Raw genomic sequence first — 18679 nt, 5'->3', positions numbered from 1 at the left:
AAAGCTTGTTTTAGAAACATGATTAGTTTAAAAACCTGCAGGCTATTTAAATGTATGGCAATAAATCTGATAGGCATAGATAGAAATAAATCCAGTGTATTGTGGGGGAGCTTTAAATGTGATGTGGAAGGACATGAGGCAGTTTCTGTTTTGATCTGTGCATTTCTGAAGTCTGTGTGTTGAGTTTCATGTGTTTGGCCAGTGAACAAATGGTCGGAGGACAATAAGACCTTCTAGGCACAAAATCCAAGTCATTAGATTTACTGTCTGGGACCTAAAGGCAAACAATCATGATGACTAGACACCAGGAGGGCTGTGATGTCGGATAACAGGAACTCAGACAATTGGGTACAATAAATATGTTCCTGTGTCCTACAGAACTGTGGGGTGGCCGTAGTTCACAACAGTTTAGTCTTTATTTTGTGAAAAACTGAAGAGGGGAGCCAAAGGCTGCAGACACAAAATAAGGACAAGGAGAAAGAAACATTAGTTTCCCTGATTTGCTCAGGACCTATTATGTGTGTACTGAAACATCACACTCAGCCCAGAAGGATGTATAGTTTTTATCTGTCTGATAATGAAAGATGGTTTTTAGGAGATTAAAAAAATTGTTAACTACTTGGTTCTCATCAGAATACACTGAATAAATGTATTAAATTGTCAGATTAAATCCTCTAAACTTGTATAATTAAATAATAATAGAAGGGATGTTCTTTTATTAAAACCTTCTTGGTTTCCTTTGGCCACAGTGGAAGGTGGAGGCTCATTTACTCGTGTGTGTGTGTGTGTGTGTGTGTGTGTGTGTGTGTGTGTGTGTACATGTGTATGTCTCTGTGTGTCTGTGTGCATTTCTGTATGATTGTGTGTCTATGTTTGTGTGTGTGTGTCTGCATGTGTATGTCTCTGTGTGTCTGTGTGCATTTTGTATGATTGTGTCTCTATGTTTGTGTGTGTGTGTGTGTTTGTATGTGTGTGTCTGCATGTGTATGTCTCTGTGTCTGTGTGCAGTTCTGTGTGACTGTATGTCTATGTTTGTGCATGAATGTGTGTGTGTGTGTGTGTGTGTGTGTGTGTCTTCAACCTGCACTGAGTATGAACAAGCTCTATCATTACTTGAAAAGACAAACACTCAGTCACCATTTCCTCTTGGGAAAATTAGGTTTTAGGGAGGACAATAGGTCACCACTTGTAATTTTTGCTCTGCAGTTAGCTCCTTAAGGAAAATTAATCAACCACAAATTGAGAACACCAAGAATTTCCCTATACAGGATGAATAATGTAGCTAATACAAGAAAAAAAATCACGTTTCTTCATGCTCTGTGGATGAGATCTCGGTAACCCTCCACACTCACAGCTGATTTGGGTGTTGATTGATGGAGCATACCCTTCATAAGCCTTTTGTCCCCACAGCTAAAGATGCTGGTAATAACAACAGAAAATGGACTGGTTTTCTCAAAACTGTTCCACATTACTAGATAATCCTGAGCGTATCACATTTATCTCTTTCCAACACAACTTAGAAAACACTAGAGGTCAGTCACTTACAACGCTGCTCTGTTCCTTTGTTTTTTCAAGTTCATTCACAGACTGATGCAAATCCTCAACACAGAGATTATGACATGGTGCTTCAGGATCTGCTGTGCGCCTTGGAACTGAATGCTCGCAGTAGAGGCTCTGTGGCTTTTCACCCAGAAACAGACTGTTTCCTTCACTCTGCCTCCTAATCACTGCCTCTCTCCAGCTGAGTCCCAGCCCACTCAAAAGGAGTTCATTTAAAATTATTTATCAAAAATGGCATGCTTGATGAACTTAGCCGACAAAATATACTTATTTCCAATTTGGTATTCAATTATCTACCTCCAAAATATGTCCATTAGGAAATGAATAACTTGAAACTTCTAAAATGAACTATGCTGCCAGAATTTTCTCCTACCTAGATAAAAATATCTATTTTCAAGAGTAATTCTACCTAAAGGATAACTACAATCAAAATACACATATACAGTATAACAACATACACCAGTGAAATAGAATAAAATCAATTTACACATATTAACTTGGTTCAGAGAGTTAAATAATTTAGATATGAGCAATATCCAGTGTTTCTTTCAAAACTATTCTCCAATTACTGTACATTTTTATCCATGTAAACTCAAGAAAGAAAACCATGGTCCATTTGACAACTTTTCAGACCTTACCTCAGAAATAAAAGCACCGATGTTTTTTACATGGTTTAGAGTGGGAGTGTCAGTCACAGATGTGCATTTGTCCTTGGACTTTTTATACTCTTCTTTATAATGGATCTGAAAGTGAAAATCATAAATATAAGGAAAAAAACAACTGGATTTTTTTTTAACAGAAAGTCCATTTGATGAAGTAAAGACTGAAATACAGGATCCTCCTCAAAACAGCTAAATTAAGATATCTGGTCCAGGGCTGCACAGGCTATGAGACACTGTGAGGGGAAACCGTGCTTTCAATATGCAAGCATCCGTCACCATTAAGGCTCAATGTTAGGGAAATGGCTCAGTGGGTGAAGGGCCTTGTTCTACAAGCCTGGGGACCAGAACTCAAGTCTCCAGAATCTGTAAAAGCCAGATAAGTAGCTCAAGCACCTGTAATTCCTACAAGGAGATGGAAGACTGAGAGAAGAGAATCCCCAGGAGCTCATGGGCCAGGGGGTGGGTTAAGGGGACACCCTTTCTAAAAACAACATGGAATGACCTATAGTCAAGGTTGTCCTCTGACTTCTACACACATGCAGTGGCACACATCTGCTCACACTCACTCACACAAATGTGCACAAATATATATCATCCACATATTTCACATTCTCTCTCTCTCTCTCTCTCTCTCTCTCTCTCTCTCTCACACACACACACACACACACACACACACACACACACACATACACACGCACGCATGCACTTGAGCACACACAAATCAAACCTGGGTATATTAGTTACGCAGTCTGTGGCTTGAGACAGCTGCCTACCTCAAGGTAGGAAACAAGAAATCCTCAGAAAGATGGAACTATCGAGATGTGGCTCAGAAACTAAACAAATAGGCATTACCTTTACAGGCTGGAGCAGAGAAGGCGTTTAAACTCTGGCCAGAACAGGCCTAATACTAATTAAGTCCCTCAAATCCAATTTCCCCAGTTTATCAGCACCCATTACCTCCCTCCCATCCACCCCTGCCCAGAATGTTTTCCAGGTGGTACAGATCATCCCAGAATATCACTATGCTATGAGTGGGCAGATCCACCAGAGAAAGCCTTCTGGGGACTTAGCTGAGCACGCTCAGTTTTCTCAAGTTCTCTGGTAAAATGAAATCACTTGCTGCTACTTGGGGAGAAGTCAGGATTGTTCTCCCATGGTGGGTAGATTCCACATGATACGTGAGCTCAAAATGTATCAAGAAATATGGAGAAGGGTCAACAGTGTCTTCCTGTCATGTTAACTGCTGGACAATCCGAAAATTGGGTAGGGTAGATTTCAGAGAAGAGAAGCAAGCTGCTGAAATTTATATCTTTCTGTAATAAAGTCATGTTTATCTACACAAGACTATAAATACGTAAGCTGGAAAAAAATGTCTCAATTCACATGATAAATTATATGGTCTTCCTAATTATAATTCAAATGTGATGTTTACTTGTACCCACTACCCAGCTCTTAAGAGAGCATGATTAATATTGATGTAATGGACTAACATTCCATGGAGATTTTCCCATATGCAAATCTGATTTGAGGGGCCTAACCTGACCTGAGGTGTAAACAGACACAGCTATAGTAAGTAATTTCAAAATTCTATATTTCACTGCTGTGTCTCATAGATATTAATGCCTACCATATTAAACACTTGCTTTATTCATGAAATCAACAGGAGAACATATTTATCTTATCTGAGCACTAAATTACATTTTTTCTTCTCAAAGATTAGCCATAATTTAAGGTTCCTGCAAATCTCTCTCCTCAGTCACTAGTAATTAAATCGTTAATGGCAGGATGATAAATACCAGGCTAGTTTGATCATAGGGGGAAAAAGTATCCCTGTTATATAATTAAGTGTGAGAAAAAAATAGCCTATCATTAGGCTTAAGTTTGGCTCATTATTTTTATCTTCTGCCACCATCTTTCCCATCAGGATCACATTCTTCACCACAGTGGTATGTGCTTATGGCTAGAGGCGTTCTGATAGTGCCTAGCGGGCTAAATGCTGAGGACAGGAGCTGGGGATAAGGGTGAAGTATTTACTTCCTTTGTTCTGCAGGCAAATATTTCAGCCTTGGCTGTGGGACTCCATGGCCTTCTTTGATCTTTATTAAAAAGTTCGATGCATTTGCATCTTTAAATTTAAGTTGTATTTTAAAACTTAAGGTAATTTGATTATGGCTATTCATCTTATAAAATGTGTTAAAAATAGCACACACACACACACACACACACACACATACACATACACACAGAAACACATACACAAACACACACAAATACCATGATTGGTTCTGAGTTTCTAATGAGTTTGTGTGTATGATTTCCAATGAGTTTGTATGCAATTCCTAATGAATTCCACAGTATGCATAATAATAAGCAAATATTCATAAGCTTTTACACAATTAACTCTATTACATGTATGTAGTATTCCTATGCTAGTGGCATAGGAAATGATAAATGGATGAGAACAACATCAGTCAACCATTCAAAGTTTCATAGATCTCCAAAGAGATGGCTATTTATAACCTTGTCTACATGTTATATAATCTAAGACTGGCTCTATCTATTGGTGAGATTCCCAACGATCCCTTCATGCCTAGCACACAAACCTGAATGGGACTCAGCTTCAATCCCAGCGGTCTAAAGCAGGCAGGGTTGTACCCTTTTCTCTGGCCCCTGATCCGCCAGGGAGGAGTGGGTAGGAACAAAGAGGCAATGGGCCCACCAGAAGAGACTCAGTGCAACCTTCCCAGCCGAGCTTCTAACATTCTGGGCTGACAGGAGAAGCTCTGCACAGTCCTCTGACATGGCATGCTGCTATCTCTTCTTCCCCAGTCACGAGGGGCAGCAGCAATGATGTCATGAGGTGATAAGCCGGGACAGTGACAGAGACAGGGCAGAAGACAAGGAAGCAGGGAGAATGGAAATGGCTGCTGTGTGGAGATGGACCCACCTGTGTCAGACTTTATATATGGAGAGGAAACCACCTCCCCTGCGCTAGGGTCTTGCCGTCACTCGCAACCCCCTGTCTCAGAGAAAACACGCAATCCAATGTATCTTCAAATTAAAGGCAAAAGTAGAGCAAAGTTGGCAGTTTCGTGGTCAATACGATGTTCCAAACATTTACTTTACCCTTTGGCTTTTCCCACTAATCTCACAACGCTGCCTCCAAAATTAGAGGGAAATTAGTGCACAGTTGCTTCCTGTTCCTGTCCACGGCTCTTTCGATGAGCACAAGATTAGCTAACGGCTCAAAGTGGATGACAGATGTGGAAATGTTTGTGGATATTTCTTCTTACGTGCATGCTTATCTAGAAAGTCTTTGCACAAATGAAATTACATCTGTTGAATGTAAGCCTTGAGAGAAAGAACTACCGTTTGATCACAGCTTGTGAACTAGCAGGTCATGACCAAGGTCACTCTCCCAGGCTTTCTAATATGCTCTGGGCTTTTTCTGGAAGAGTAGTCAGGGAATTTAATGTTTTCATCATTGGAAGGATTTGTCCACAGCAAACAACTTAATTTGCCTGAAAAAACTGTCCCCGCTCCCATGCAGGTGAGCACCCTGCAAGCTTTGAAATAAAATATTAATTAAATCAGGATGCACACAGATGGAGCCTAATTTGTTCTACATGAGGCTTGTTCGGCCTCACTTATATGAAACCTACCAAAGATTCCTTTTTGCCCAGTATTTTTTATGCCTACCTGTCAGAAGGTGGCTAGAACACGATTCCGGATGCTCAGTCTAGTGGACATGTCTAATTGATATGAGGAATTGATGAGGTGTTTGACAAGCAAGATCAACTACCAGAGAGTTTAGTTAGGGAAACAAGAAGTGTTCTGCAGTTAAAAGGAGAACTAAGAGGCTGCCTGGGAGGCTAGGTGTCCTTCAGGGCATGGGTGTGAGTTGTGCTGAGGAAACTCCTTGATGTGGGCAGTTCAAATGCAAAGCAGTAACCAAATGAGAAAGACAGGAAAAGAGAAGAAAAGAAAAACTGGAAAAAAGTGGGCAATGGGGACAGGAAAGAAAAACGCTTTATACTGATCCCCAAAAGAGACACCTTGACCCAAGAAACTGACATTTCTCTCTGTAGAGAATCCACACAGTGCAGCCTCCCAGGTCTGTCTGGGAGGCGCCTGGATAGAGCACTGTCTCCATGGCTTCCAATGACCCTTTCCCGAGCCATCCCCCCTCACCTCAGAGTGAAATGGCGAGCTCTAGAGATGAGCCTCAGACACTCAAAGGGTGAGGGAGGAATGTGGGAAGTGGTTATTCGATCCGTCTCTCACAGGCTTACAATCCTTCAAACTCTTATAAAAGACAACAGGCCCAAACTATCAACCACAGGTCAGAAATCAGGACTGAAATGGACGGCTGCCCACAAGTCTGTGAAACTCTAAACAGCATTATGAGGAGCACCAGAACAAAACCAAATGTCGTCTCACTCATAGTCCCAGGCAACCCACAGCTAGACTGCAGGACACAGTTCTGATTATGATACTGCTCTGGAGATGTAGGAGGCTAGAAGAGACCCAAAGAAGAGTAACTGGACCAATGGAGGGCATATAAAAGTACCCCGTGCAAAGAAACCCATACCGCTCCACACCCGTGTTGGAAATGAAGTGGCCTGGAAGGTGACAGTCCCTCACCTTCCAGGCTGCACACTTGTGAGTTACAACACATGCATTCTACACCGACGCTAACTGTGGTGTGCAATGCAAAAGTGTGTATGGAATGCGTGGCATGTCATGCAGTAAGAAAGAAGGCTATCCGGATGGCCAAGGCTTGAGGGTCACACTGATCTTGTTTCAACCCCAGGGAATTTGCCAGCTGAGTGAGTGACTTGATCTCCAGCATAAGAGTTTCTTCAAACTTCAGGGTGCACGGCTCTCCTCCGTCGGCAAACATTGTGCAAACTCACTCAGTAACCACGCAGAACAAAACTGCCCTCAAAAAACAGAAAGCGGCAAGGACACACAGATGCCCCTCCGGGACGGGATGGGCTGTAAAACCCCACCAAATATTTTAAAGAGTCTTACTTAGTTTGGCATGATGGCTGGAGAGTGCCCTAGGTTAAATGTGGGGCACTAATCTAGTCCTACATAATTGCCATACAATACATGCTCAAGCATAATACAGTGTGATAAAACATAGCCATATATATATAATTTTAACTCTGTGGCTGATATATTTTAGACAACCAGTTGGCAATTGGCTATGCAACTATATAGAGGAGATGAAATTTTCAAATTTAGAAATTGTATTGATTTGAAGAAAAAGGAATTTCAAATATAAGGTCATTTCTTCCCCCACAAAAATACTGATGTCACTAAATAAGAGCAATTAACTTTTACTTAGTGATACTTAACTAGAACTTCTAGGAACATAGACACTTACTATAGCTCAGTATTTGTTTCTTTGCTTGTTTATTTACTTATTTTTCAGTTGAGGGTACTAGACAGACACACTGGTACTCAACAGTAGCCTTAGCCCTAACATTTGGTCTTAAAATGGTTGGGTAAACCCTTCCTTTAATTTTTATTTTAGAAGTTAATATAATTTTTCAAAATCTTTATTGATCATGTAAAAATTCTAGAAACTAAATGAGTATCTTAGGAAGTAGAGAATTCTGTGATGAAATAAAATGTGAGCACGTATCCAGGCATAAATTAAGGGACAATAATCATGTTCTAAATATTTAAGCAGTACAGACATTTTGCCATGAAACATAAATCTATAATAAACAGAAATTTCTCCCATGTGTTTGATTTCACCTAAAGGGAGAAAAACGGCATGACATTTTCATTCACAAAGTAGTAAAAAGGCATTGTGCCTCCCTACAGGAAGGTTCTGACGTCACCAGTAAGCAATCCTCCCCAAAACACTCCAATAAATCACCTACCTAATTAGAGCTACAGCCCAGCAATAATTATACTTAATAAAAACATACCAAAGGAAGGGGCACTGTCTCCAGAGCTGGGTTTTAAATGATGGCATTGCTGTTACTAATGTTAGTCTGGGAGATAGTAATAAGCTTTACATGGATGTTACTATGAGAAGTAACAGAGCAAAGAGAAAGGACTTTGTGCTCACCTCCCTGTTTTTACCTCTGTGTGCCTCCGCCTCCTGGCTTCTAAAATGGGGGGAAATAGGAGACCCAACCTCACAGCGTACAACACCTACCACATAGTACTCAATAAATCTTAACTGCCACTGGTGTCACGGTCATTGCTGTCATTGTCACTTTCTTATTATTGCAGTTTACAAAGAATTTTCACAAACGTTAAGAAATATATGGTCATTAGTAATCAATAACACAAATAAATGTTAACCTAAAATTTAACCACATCACAGCATGTCAGGAATATGGGAAGAAGTGTGTGCGTTTCCATTGACTACCACCTTTTTATCAAATAGATATAAAAGTGACAGATGGAGTGGCTTAGAGTTTATCCAGTGGCTAGCTAGCATTTACCCAGTCATCACAGTATTGTGAAAGATAGATGCAGCATTTTCAATGTACATTTCATCTTAGGATTATAAACATGACACTTGAAGAGCTAAACCCACCAACATCGATAACATTTCCAAGGTTATTGTTGAGTTGATTCAGGCAAATTAGCCTTGGAGAAGTGACTAATAAACCACACTACTGCCTGGGAAACAAACTTTGCATCATAAAAACAAGTGCAGGCAGTTTTGCACTTACTCCAGATTGCAGGCACACACACACTTCCTTTCAGACAACTCCATGTTTTTTATGCCAGCAGTTCTCTTATATTATTTATGAGGATGTGGTGGGTTCTCATCCCTTGTGAGAAATATTCTTCCTTATGCATCTAAAATTCTATTTATATACTTATCATGTATGTGTACACGCTTAAATTAAATAACTCTAGGATATCCTTGAAAGACAATATAAACTAGCTTCAGTTTCTAAAAACAAAAATAACAACAAAAATGTTCCTTCTCAATGATATTATCATGTGAACCAGGGTTTTTAATGTACAGTTCCATTAATACACACACACACACACACACACACACACACACACACACACACACACACTATATTGCAAAGAAATGTCAGGTGCAATTAAAGGTACATGCATTTTCATAGTTTGGAAAAAATACTGCATTTGACAGAAACTTCAAAGGACCCTCAGAAAATTAAGCACTGTTCATTTAGAAGAAGGTCTTCCATATTGAAAATCATTTGTTTAGACAGAGGTCCTTCCAAGACAAATTCTGCTACTTTTAAAGTCTTGGGAGTTCTCAAACAAAATGAGCTTGAGCCTTCAGCACCATGCAATTCAGGGCAATTGCACCACTTGGATGAGACAGGACCTGGATTAGGAATAAGGACAATTGCCCCAGCAGAAGTTTTCTGCCCATATGACCTTGGGGAAATCACCGAACATGTCTGGATTTAGTTCTGTGATCTAGAAAATGACCGTGCTCTAACAGATGGCCTTTCTCTCCAGCCCCAGGACTCTGCACCACAGTCATCCCAGGTGAACAAAGCAAGTAAAAGACAAAACTCTTTAAAGCCACTTACATCACTAATGAGTTCAGTGCACTTTCTGGCCAGTTCCATGCTTAGGTCTTCAATAACAGGTTTAAGAAATACCTATGAAAATAAAAAGAGGCCATTTTTTCCTTGTCTGTTACAGGACTAAATTCTGTTCTTAATCGAGTTCTTCCTCACTCACCTTGTCCTCCTGCTTTTCTTCCTCCTCTACATTTTCCTCTTCAGTTTCATCTTTTACATCTTCTAACACAGGCACCTTCATTTTTACCCTATCAAAATATTAATGCTTTAAAACTTGTGTCTTTTCAATGGACCACCACAGCCTTGCGCTCCGAAGTCACTGGGGCACTGGAAGCAACAGGCATGCCAGACTTTATCCCTGGCTCATGTCACCCTCCTTATCTCAATGGTGTGTCAGGGAACACCAAGGATCCTCGGGGTGTGCCAGGTCTGGCCTCCCCAGTGAAGACTCGCATCTTCTGGGCTCAGTTTGACAAACTTAAAGTCAACACTCTTTGGATGGCTTAAGAAACCCAAGACAGAAAATGTTTTTATATTTCACAAACTCAATTCATCCAAACATTTTTAAAAAATGGTTTAAAGAGGACTGGAAGTGTCTGGAAATCTATTCAGCTATAACACCCAAGATAGCAAGCGTGGCCTAAAGCCTGTTATCTCAAAAATTTCTCAACTTGGTCTAAATAAAGCTTTCTCTGGAATGTCAGACATGGATCTGTTTCCATAGAGAGAATCTACACCATACAAAGTCATTTCATTAACTTAAATTAAATGTTTTATGAGATTTTAACATACTTCTCACATCCCCCAAAACTACTCACTTCGTATTAGCTGATTAGAGGCTAATAATTTATTATAAAAAGCCCTTTGAACCACTTCAAAGAATCTATTCTGAGTTAATTATGACTGTTAATCTCAAATTAGGGAATACTGTATCACATTAATTGTAAACATCATTAAACATGAAAAGTTGAAGTTAATATATATTGGTATTTTATTTAAGATGTCTAGAAACATCATTGCTTCCAAAGTAATCATCCTCTTTGCGTTTTTATCATTGTGTGAATTTTCATGAATTCACTAGTAATTTTTTTTAATCTCACTGTATTCCACACATGGAAAATTAAGACACTAAGCAATCGTATTTGACATGGGGCATACCTCACTAGTTATATAGTTAAGGAAGTACTTCTCACAGCAAATCCTTTGCTGTCAAGTTAAGTAATTCCAAGAATCTATCACTCCCAATGTATTAATCCAGCTGTTTAAATTTTAGGGTAAATTTGCTTGTTACAAAAATTATAGCGTATCAGCAATCAGTATTGGAAAAACACCCTATGGTGACTAATTAAATTAATTATATAAAAATACATCTTTATCCAAAATACATCATTCCAAATAACCAAGGATAATACATTTTTGATATCTTATCTACTTTTAAATTTGTTTTAATAAACTATTATAAAATGTTTTCAAATAAAAGAAATAAAAATCCCTGAAGTTAACCATTTCTAATGTCTCTATATCTCACTGAACGTCTGTTGAGATAGAGCAGTCATTCTGAAACTATGGAGCTTCACTTTACATTTGACACTTAACTAGTGAATATGTATTTATGTACTTATATGTACTTATACTTATCAATTTTTTAAAGAAAAATGCCTCAGCCTTACCTAAACTGAAAATTCTAATGAGTAAGACATTCTTTCTTCACAACCGTCATCAACAGATTATTTCTCAAATTATTTTCCAAAGGGCAAAAAAATGTTCCACAAAATGGTTGATAAAAGAAAAAAAAACAATGATCTAAAACAAATATATTCAAGAAAGCTGTAAACTAATTTCTACACCTGCCAGGATGAGTGCCACATGCCACAGCGACACATGCAGAGATCTGTGATGACCGTCAATCAAAAGCCCTACTCAGTTTGCTAAACCTCTCATTTCCCAAACATGAATCTGGCCTGCTTCATCTCATCCCATCTATTCTACCTACCACTGTCTCTTAATGACATCGGCTACCTTCTGTGAAATGTGACTGAGGGAGACATTGTTACCTCTGACCCTCTTCTACAAGAATTGTTGGCTTTCTCATGAAACAGTTCTGGATAGAGGTCAAATTAAAGGCATCGCAGACACCACTTAACCAGGAAAATGCCAAAATGAAATTGTCCCCAGAATGCTAAATTGGGAAACCTTAGATAACAGCCATGTCAGACCAGCCTACAAGAAATTCTTTGTGCATTACGTTTGTCCATAAGGAGAAGAATGTGTAAACTGTAATTGTTTCCCTCACGTGCTCCCCAAAAAGACTATTCTGATATTCTGTAGACTACTGCACTGCCTGCAAGAATGAAATACTTTCTATGGATGAATAATTTCTATAAACTTTTCTTGCAAACCCCTAGAAGCATATATGAAAAAAAAAAAAGATCCTACCAAAGCTGTCCAAGATGCAGCTCTTAGCTTCCACTTCAGATGACAACGCTCGTGCAGCTTTTGGTGATGTCTGTTTCCATGGTGAACAGCCTACCTGAGGCTTGAGCCGGGTCTCTTCTCATTGTCAATCATGCTCTGAGTTCCTGTTGGCTTTTTACTGGGCTGCAAGAAGATAATCAAACCTTAATGCACAGAAGTTTCAAAAGCACAACCAACCACCACACAAAATATGGACCCTTTTTTGGGGGTGGTGAAATCAGAATTTTACAATTACCAGGGTCCTTAGTAAGTCTTTAGGGGCTAAGTTTAATCACAAAAGCTTGTATCCCCAGCTATTTTGGTAGGTGGGAGCAAAAGAAGCACAAGTTCAAGGCCAGCCTGAGCTACAGTGTGATCTTCAAGCCAATCTGGGCAATTTAGTGAGACCTTGTCTTAAAGTAAACACAAAAAGTAAAAAGATGGCTAAGAACAAACCTGGGTTATTACCAAGTTTGCTTGGTTTCTACATGTAGATGCACGCTGTGTAAGGCCCCCAATTGGACCCCAGTGCTGAAAACCAACATAAACCCCCACTTAGTGTGCTCTCCTTCACAGAGGGCAAACTTAAGGCCAAGACCAACTAACGATCTGCCTGCCTCATTTGCAACGTGATGTAATGAGCAGTGCGATGGACACAGGACCGAAACCTGCCTGGAGCCCTGCTTACTGCACACTGATGCTGTTGTGCTGGCTCTGCACCTGGTGAGGGAGATGCAGTGGTGAATAAAACATGCCCTGGAAGGAAATTAAAAAATTCAAAACCTACCGAGTCAACTCTTTAATGGACTTTCTGGCAAGCCACATACACCATGACTTTTGATTTAATACATCTTCTTTTCCTTCACATATGAGTATAATATAAAATGCATGTCACGTTTCCTCTAAAAATATTAAGCCCTGATTTTTATCATAGCCAAGCTTTCCTGCCAATAGGGCTAAAATCTGTATTTAAAAAAAAGTATTCTTTGTATGGGTAGTGATTATGTTTCAAAAATACATATCCTTTCCCCCCCTTTAAAACCTAATTTAATGTTGTATACTAATACACACTTTCACCCTGGGTACCCCCAAAGGGAATATCTCTACAGTTGCTAATCCCCTGTCTACTTTTATTCTCTTTATTTACATTGTCTACATTTCAACTTTGGTCCTCTCTCCATGAAGTGATACAGAATGAGACCAACATGGGAGATCACATTCCTCGTGCTGAAACCATGGAATTCCAAATCTGGCTCAACCATGCCTTCTACAGCAAATCCTTTAATCCTTCCCTGCCTCCAATTTGGCATAAATTAAGACGACACTTTAATAAAAGGAAATCACTTGAACTCCCAACTACTCTGTTAAGGGTCATAGTTATAAGAAAAGCACAGTTATAAAAGGCTCTTATCCTTTCAAAGGATAAAGAAGGGCATCCCCAGGGCCTGACAGTGGGAAGATAAGAGCTGACTTGAATAATTATAATTCTGATGTTTCTTGAACTTTTAATAGTTTGATGTTTACATATGAGTATTGACAAGTAAGTAATGACAATGTAAAGGAACACAGTCCCTGGCCAAAGAAGTGCATCTGTACCACCCTACTGAGTGAGTCACACAGTGCCTCCCTATCTTAGGTATCCCCAAGGTCACATGCAACAAAGGTCTTGTTTATTGACAGAAGTTCCACACTTACTCCATTCAGTTCTCCTTTCTGTTTTTCATATCAGAATGTGTTCTTTGTTTTTCTCCAGCACGGAGAAAATTGACTTACATATGCAAATCTCTAATAAAGTATTACAATAAATTACAGTTCAGTTCTGAGTTGAGATTGAAGACACCTTAAAATATGGCACCTCGGGCCACAGGATATTTGAGTTTACAGGCACCAGGGAATCGGCAGAAGTTAGAAGAGATGTTTCTTTGAAAAGCCTTTATTTACACAAAGATTGGCTCTAGCAAAAGGGAACACAGTTGGCTTCCGCCATGTTATTTTATCAGCCAAAGAAGAAGAAACGAAACACTCAAAGTCTAACAAACTCTGAGTCCATTGATCTCTCCTAAAACTGCCTGCATGACTCACTTCTTTCTCACCTATTAAGGGGTAAAACCCTCTAAACCTCATTTGGTAGTTGGGTTCTCACTGTTGCACAGTCTTCAACAAAAGAGGCCAAGGTTTGAACTGAGTACGGCTTTTAACTAGAAGAGTTAGGCAAGATCCAACAGTTTTATCTCCACACAAAAAAAGGAGATATAGGTATGTATGTGTATATGGATTTGTGACTGTATATATGTGTGTATATGTATGTATGTAAGTATGTATGTATGTATGTATCCCTTTCCTAGACTTCTATGTAGAATGTAGCAGGAATAATTGTGAAAGACTTTGACAGTGACATTAAAAAATGTAAGTATCTTATCTAGTGCTTCTTTGTAACTATATTGTCCTTTCACTGTCTTTAAGCTATTTTGTCATTTTGCAAGCTATTAGAAATTGATAACAATACAAAGGATCCTTATCTACTGAAATGCAAATTGGCTTAGAAAACACAATTGATTATTGGCTTCACATCTATTTATAAATTCATTTCAGCATTCCTTATTATTTATGTATCTATGGTTCCACAAGTCCACCTCTGAACCAGTTGTACCATCTTATTAGTCCCCTCATTTATTAATATATTAAAATATTTGAAACGTGCTCATTTTGTGTTTTATGAGAATCACATATTTTTTAACAGTATGTCACTTAACAGTTATGGATCTTTTATCCTCATTTCTTCAACATTTAGCAAAAAATAAAGAAAAAGGGACTCATTAGAGACAGTGTTCGTGATTATGAAGGGCAGCTACGAAAAATGCTTAGCATGTATTGTAACCAGACTCTCATTTTGTTTTATTTTCAAGTCCGACCTTGTTTTACTTTTGGCAAGTGCTACATGTATGCAGGCATACATGTATGTACATTCACACATACCCCAAACAATAAATACACACTCCAGCAGAGTTAATCCATCACAGCTGCCAGTTTCTGCCTGAAAAGCATAAAAGGCTCCAATAAATGCAAAGACTTAATTATTTCTCACATCTGGAGAAACTTGAACATGAGAATGGATTTATTGAAGACGCTCTTCGTTGGCTGTCAACACTCCATTCAGAGCCAGAAAGAGAGAGAGCAGACTTAATCACTCTTGGCAATTCCTTAACCCACTCAGAAATAGATGCTCTACCGGTTAATTCATAACACAGTTTGTTTACATGATTTCCGAATTTTATGGAAGCACAATAAAGTAAATAATTTCCTAGTAACTTAAGTAAGAGAAACTGTTTTGTTATGTTTGGTCTGGGGGGCGTTGTACATCAAATTGTGGAAATACGATGAAGTCTCTCCTATTCAAGGAAACAAAGGGATGGCTTTTGGAGTGGTGTAAGATATTTTGAGGCCAGACATTAGAACAATAAGTTACACAAACACATGAAAACTAGATGATGTGGCACTTTCTAGAGAAAGTGCAATGCAGAAAATGTAATTGGGATAGCTGTACGAACGCAGAGCGAGATGACTTCATAGAGGGAAAAATGAAAGAGCGGATCCAGGGCAGGAAAGGGTGGGTAAGCAAGAGTTAAGCAAGGTGATGCAGCAGAGAGAAGACATCCAGGGAGCAGCTGCAAAGACCCACAAATGAGAGCTGAAGGGCCCCAGAGTTCAGTGACACTATTGAGGACAACGGGAGTGAGGACTGAAGAGCCGCAGCTACAGACCTCAGGGGAGAGTTCCAGGGGTCAGTGTAGAGAAACCACCTATCCTAACACACACACAAAACAAACAAACAAACTTAAGTTAGTGTGAACCATGAACTTTTTGTTTATTTGTTTCATGTTTTATTTTGTTTTTCAAGACAGAGTTTCTCTGTGTAACAGTCCTGGCTGTCCTGGAACTAACTCTGTAGACCAGGCTGGCCTTGAACTCATAGAGATCTGCCTGCCTCTGCCTCCCAAGCTTAAAGGTGTGTGCCACCACCACCATGAACATTTTATAAATAATACAATTCCTGGTCAATAAACTGTGGAAGCAGCAGCTCTTTAGAAACTCTATTCTCCCTATGTGCCTTGAACTTGACTTTTACCTCTTCTTCTTAATATTAGCCAACTGAAATTACTCTTCTATAAAATTCATAGTACAAATAAGTACTTTCAAGTTTATTTATCTATACGGGAAAAGACTCAAGGAGAATTCATTTGTGTAGGCAGAAACAAAATTTTCTATTAAGAGTGTTTATAAGATAAACTTCACACTTTCATATTTCTACAATTCTGTTACTAAAATGGAAAACTTCATCTACTCTACTAAAAAGTGATATTATGTTTGTGCTTGAACCTTAAGCATCAAGTAGATGAAGTCTCGTTCCAATTTCCAAGGAGTGATTTCATTTGTAACTTAGAAGACAATATCAAAAACAAAATCTTAAAGTAATTCCTTCAATAAAACACTATTAAGGCAGGGAGACTTTAAAATAATTAGTACCAATAAGTAAATACATTAAAATAATCAGTACCCCTGAAGAGTGAGAACTAGTTTACCTCACACTGGTGGTGATCTCTCTTACCCCCCATTTCTCTCTCCGAGGACTCTATTGTTTGTCTCAAGTGTTAATGTGTGAGGGAAAGGTTGATCTTCATGTCCTAGTGTCCTGTGGCAGTACTTTTGTGTGTGTATTTTGTAAACCAGGTGCTACCATAATCTCGTCAAATCACTGAATAAAACTGACAAAATCTACCCTCATCCTAATTCAGACTAGCCACACCAAAGTGTTCAGAGATGACATTTAACTATGGCAGCCATATTAGGTGATGTAGTAGCACTATAAGACTAGATATTTTTAATCGTTTTTTCAATTTGACTATATATGCCTTAATCTGGAAAAATACATTTAAGATTAACCTTCTTAATAATAATTTTAGCATTTTATAAAGCAAGCAATAAAATAGCCAATTTATTTTAGCTTCCAGAACAGTCTAAATTGAGCCTTCTGCATAGAAATGTACTTTTATCAAGCATTTAAATATTCATTATAATGAACTAAATTTTAAATGACAACTAAGTTCAGCAAACTTAATGGTTGCATAATTTCTTATTCTTGTTGAGAATGGTAGTTCAAGTATCAGAAATTTTTAGGATATTCACTCTTTAATTCTCTACCTAAGTAGCAAAATTTTCAAATAGTGAAATACCTACTACCCTCGATTGATGCTCCCATGTTTAATTCATAAATCTAATTTTAAAACACATGAGCAATTTATTCATCAGATAATAAACAGCTACATAAAACTTTTTAAAGCCATATTATAAAACAAAGTCACCATGAAACATGAGACTTTGAGAGGTGCTGATGACCATTTAAAGAACAGAAGTATTTCACAGAAATGAGACCTTCCTTTAAAAAACTAAATTTTCAAATACTCAACAGAAAAGATCTTGAACCATGAGCAACTTGAACATGCCCAACTTTCCTCAGTGGAGCCAACCAAACAGACACTTGAAGACTGCTGGAATCACGAATAATATAAAAAAGCAACAAAGAACACTGACTCTAAAAATAGTATCACAGAAAAGTACACTCAAGATCTTCCATTGATTTGTGTTAGCCCTCACCCCAGCTCTGCTGAGATTCTTGGGAGGAGATGGATTCTATGTGCAAATGGAAGTGGGCAGTGGAGAGCTCTTAGGCACCCTTTTCCCTCTCTGGGTATCTCAAGTCCCATTTAATCCTCCCAGCATTCATTTCACAGATGGGGACACTGGAAGCTGCAGTGCTAATTCACCCAAATTCTCACAGTAAAAGATGCAAACCCAGGTCTTAACTGCTTCAATGTGTATAAAACCTACTCAACCAGACAGCGGTGAACATTCAGTGACTTTTATTTCTTTCTGGTAGTGATAGAATTATTTTCTATCATCTCTCCCAATTTCCAACTTCAAAGAATTGTCATTATCGATGGTTATTTCAAGGAGAGTACTCTTTGTGGTATGGAGACAATTTGGTCCCTGTGATCTCGGAGAGCAAGACTGTGGGAATTAGGAGCAATGGCAAAAGTAGGCAACCATTACGAAGCGCCTTGATCTGGCAAGAGCCTAATTTGAGAAACTTTAATGCTTAATGATAAATATAGTTCTAAACAGTAGTGGATTGGTAAGTGTTTAGCATTCATCTCTCCTAGGTTTTAAATTTGTTTTCAATAAGAACATACATTTTTAATTTTAAAAAATGTCAGTTCATTAGCATAATGGCAGAATAGGAATGAGATGTGCATGCCAAGCTGAGAACCACACATCTCAGTAATGAACAACAAAAGCCAATGTCTAACACTACATGGACAAAGAAATGTCCACCAACCAGAGGCCATTTCTCCAAAGTTTATAGTTTGTGGTTTTTGGTTTTTTGTTTTTCCTGGCAGT

At 38.7% G+C, this 18679-nt stretch overlaps 1 protein-coding gene across 15 annotated transcripts in view; it reads right to left on the bottom strand.

Moving 5' to 3' along the window:
• Nebl (nebulette) overlaps nt 1-18679 on the bottom strand; it is a 361793-nt gene that overhangs the window by 103104 nt on the left and 240010 nt on the right. For 11 of the 15 annotated variants that reach the window (XM_076572688.1, XM_076572678.1, XM_076572686.1 and 8 more), the window contains 4 exons: nt 12300-12367; nt 9930-10017; nt 9776-9847; nt 2199-2303 (listed from right to left, as the gene is read on the bottom strand). The exons of 2 other annotated variants lie outside the window; for them this stretch is intronic. In XM_076572688.1, the coding sequence (XP_076428803.1) occupies nt 2199-2303; nt 9776-9847; nt 9930-10017; nt 12300-12337 (303 nt within the window). In that variant the 5' untranslated portion in view covers nt 12338-12367. Of the gene's footprint in view, nt 1-2198; nt 2304-4825; nt 5024-9775; nt 9848-9929; nt 10018-12205; nt 12368-18679 lie in introns of those variants that run through there. 2 more of the 15 variants (XM_076572681.1, XM_042278070.2) reach the window with 2 other exon arrangements.

The sequence above is a fragment of the Peromyscus maniculatus genome, chromosome 5 (genome assembly GCF_049852395.1).
Source record: "Peromyscus maniculatus bairdii isolate BWxNUB_F1_BW_parent chromosome 5, HU_Pman_BW_mat_3.1, whole genome shotgun sequence".
NCBI classification, from domain to species: domain Eukaryota; kingdom Metazoa; phylum Chordata; class Mammalia; order Rodentia; family Cricetidae; genus Peromyscus; species Peromyscus maniculatus.
Note: the sequence above shows the minus strand (reverse complement) of the source record. Positions and strands in the feature narration are given on the sequence as shown.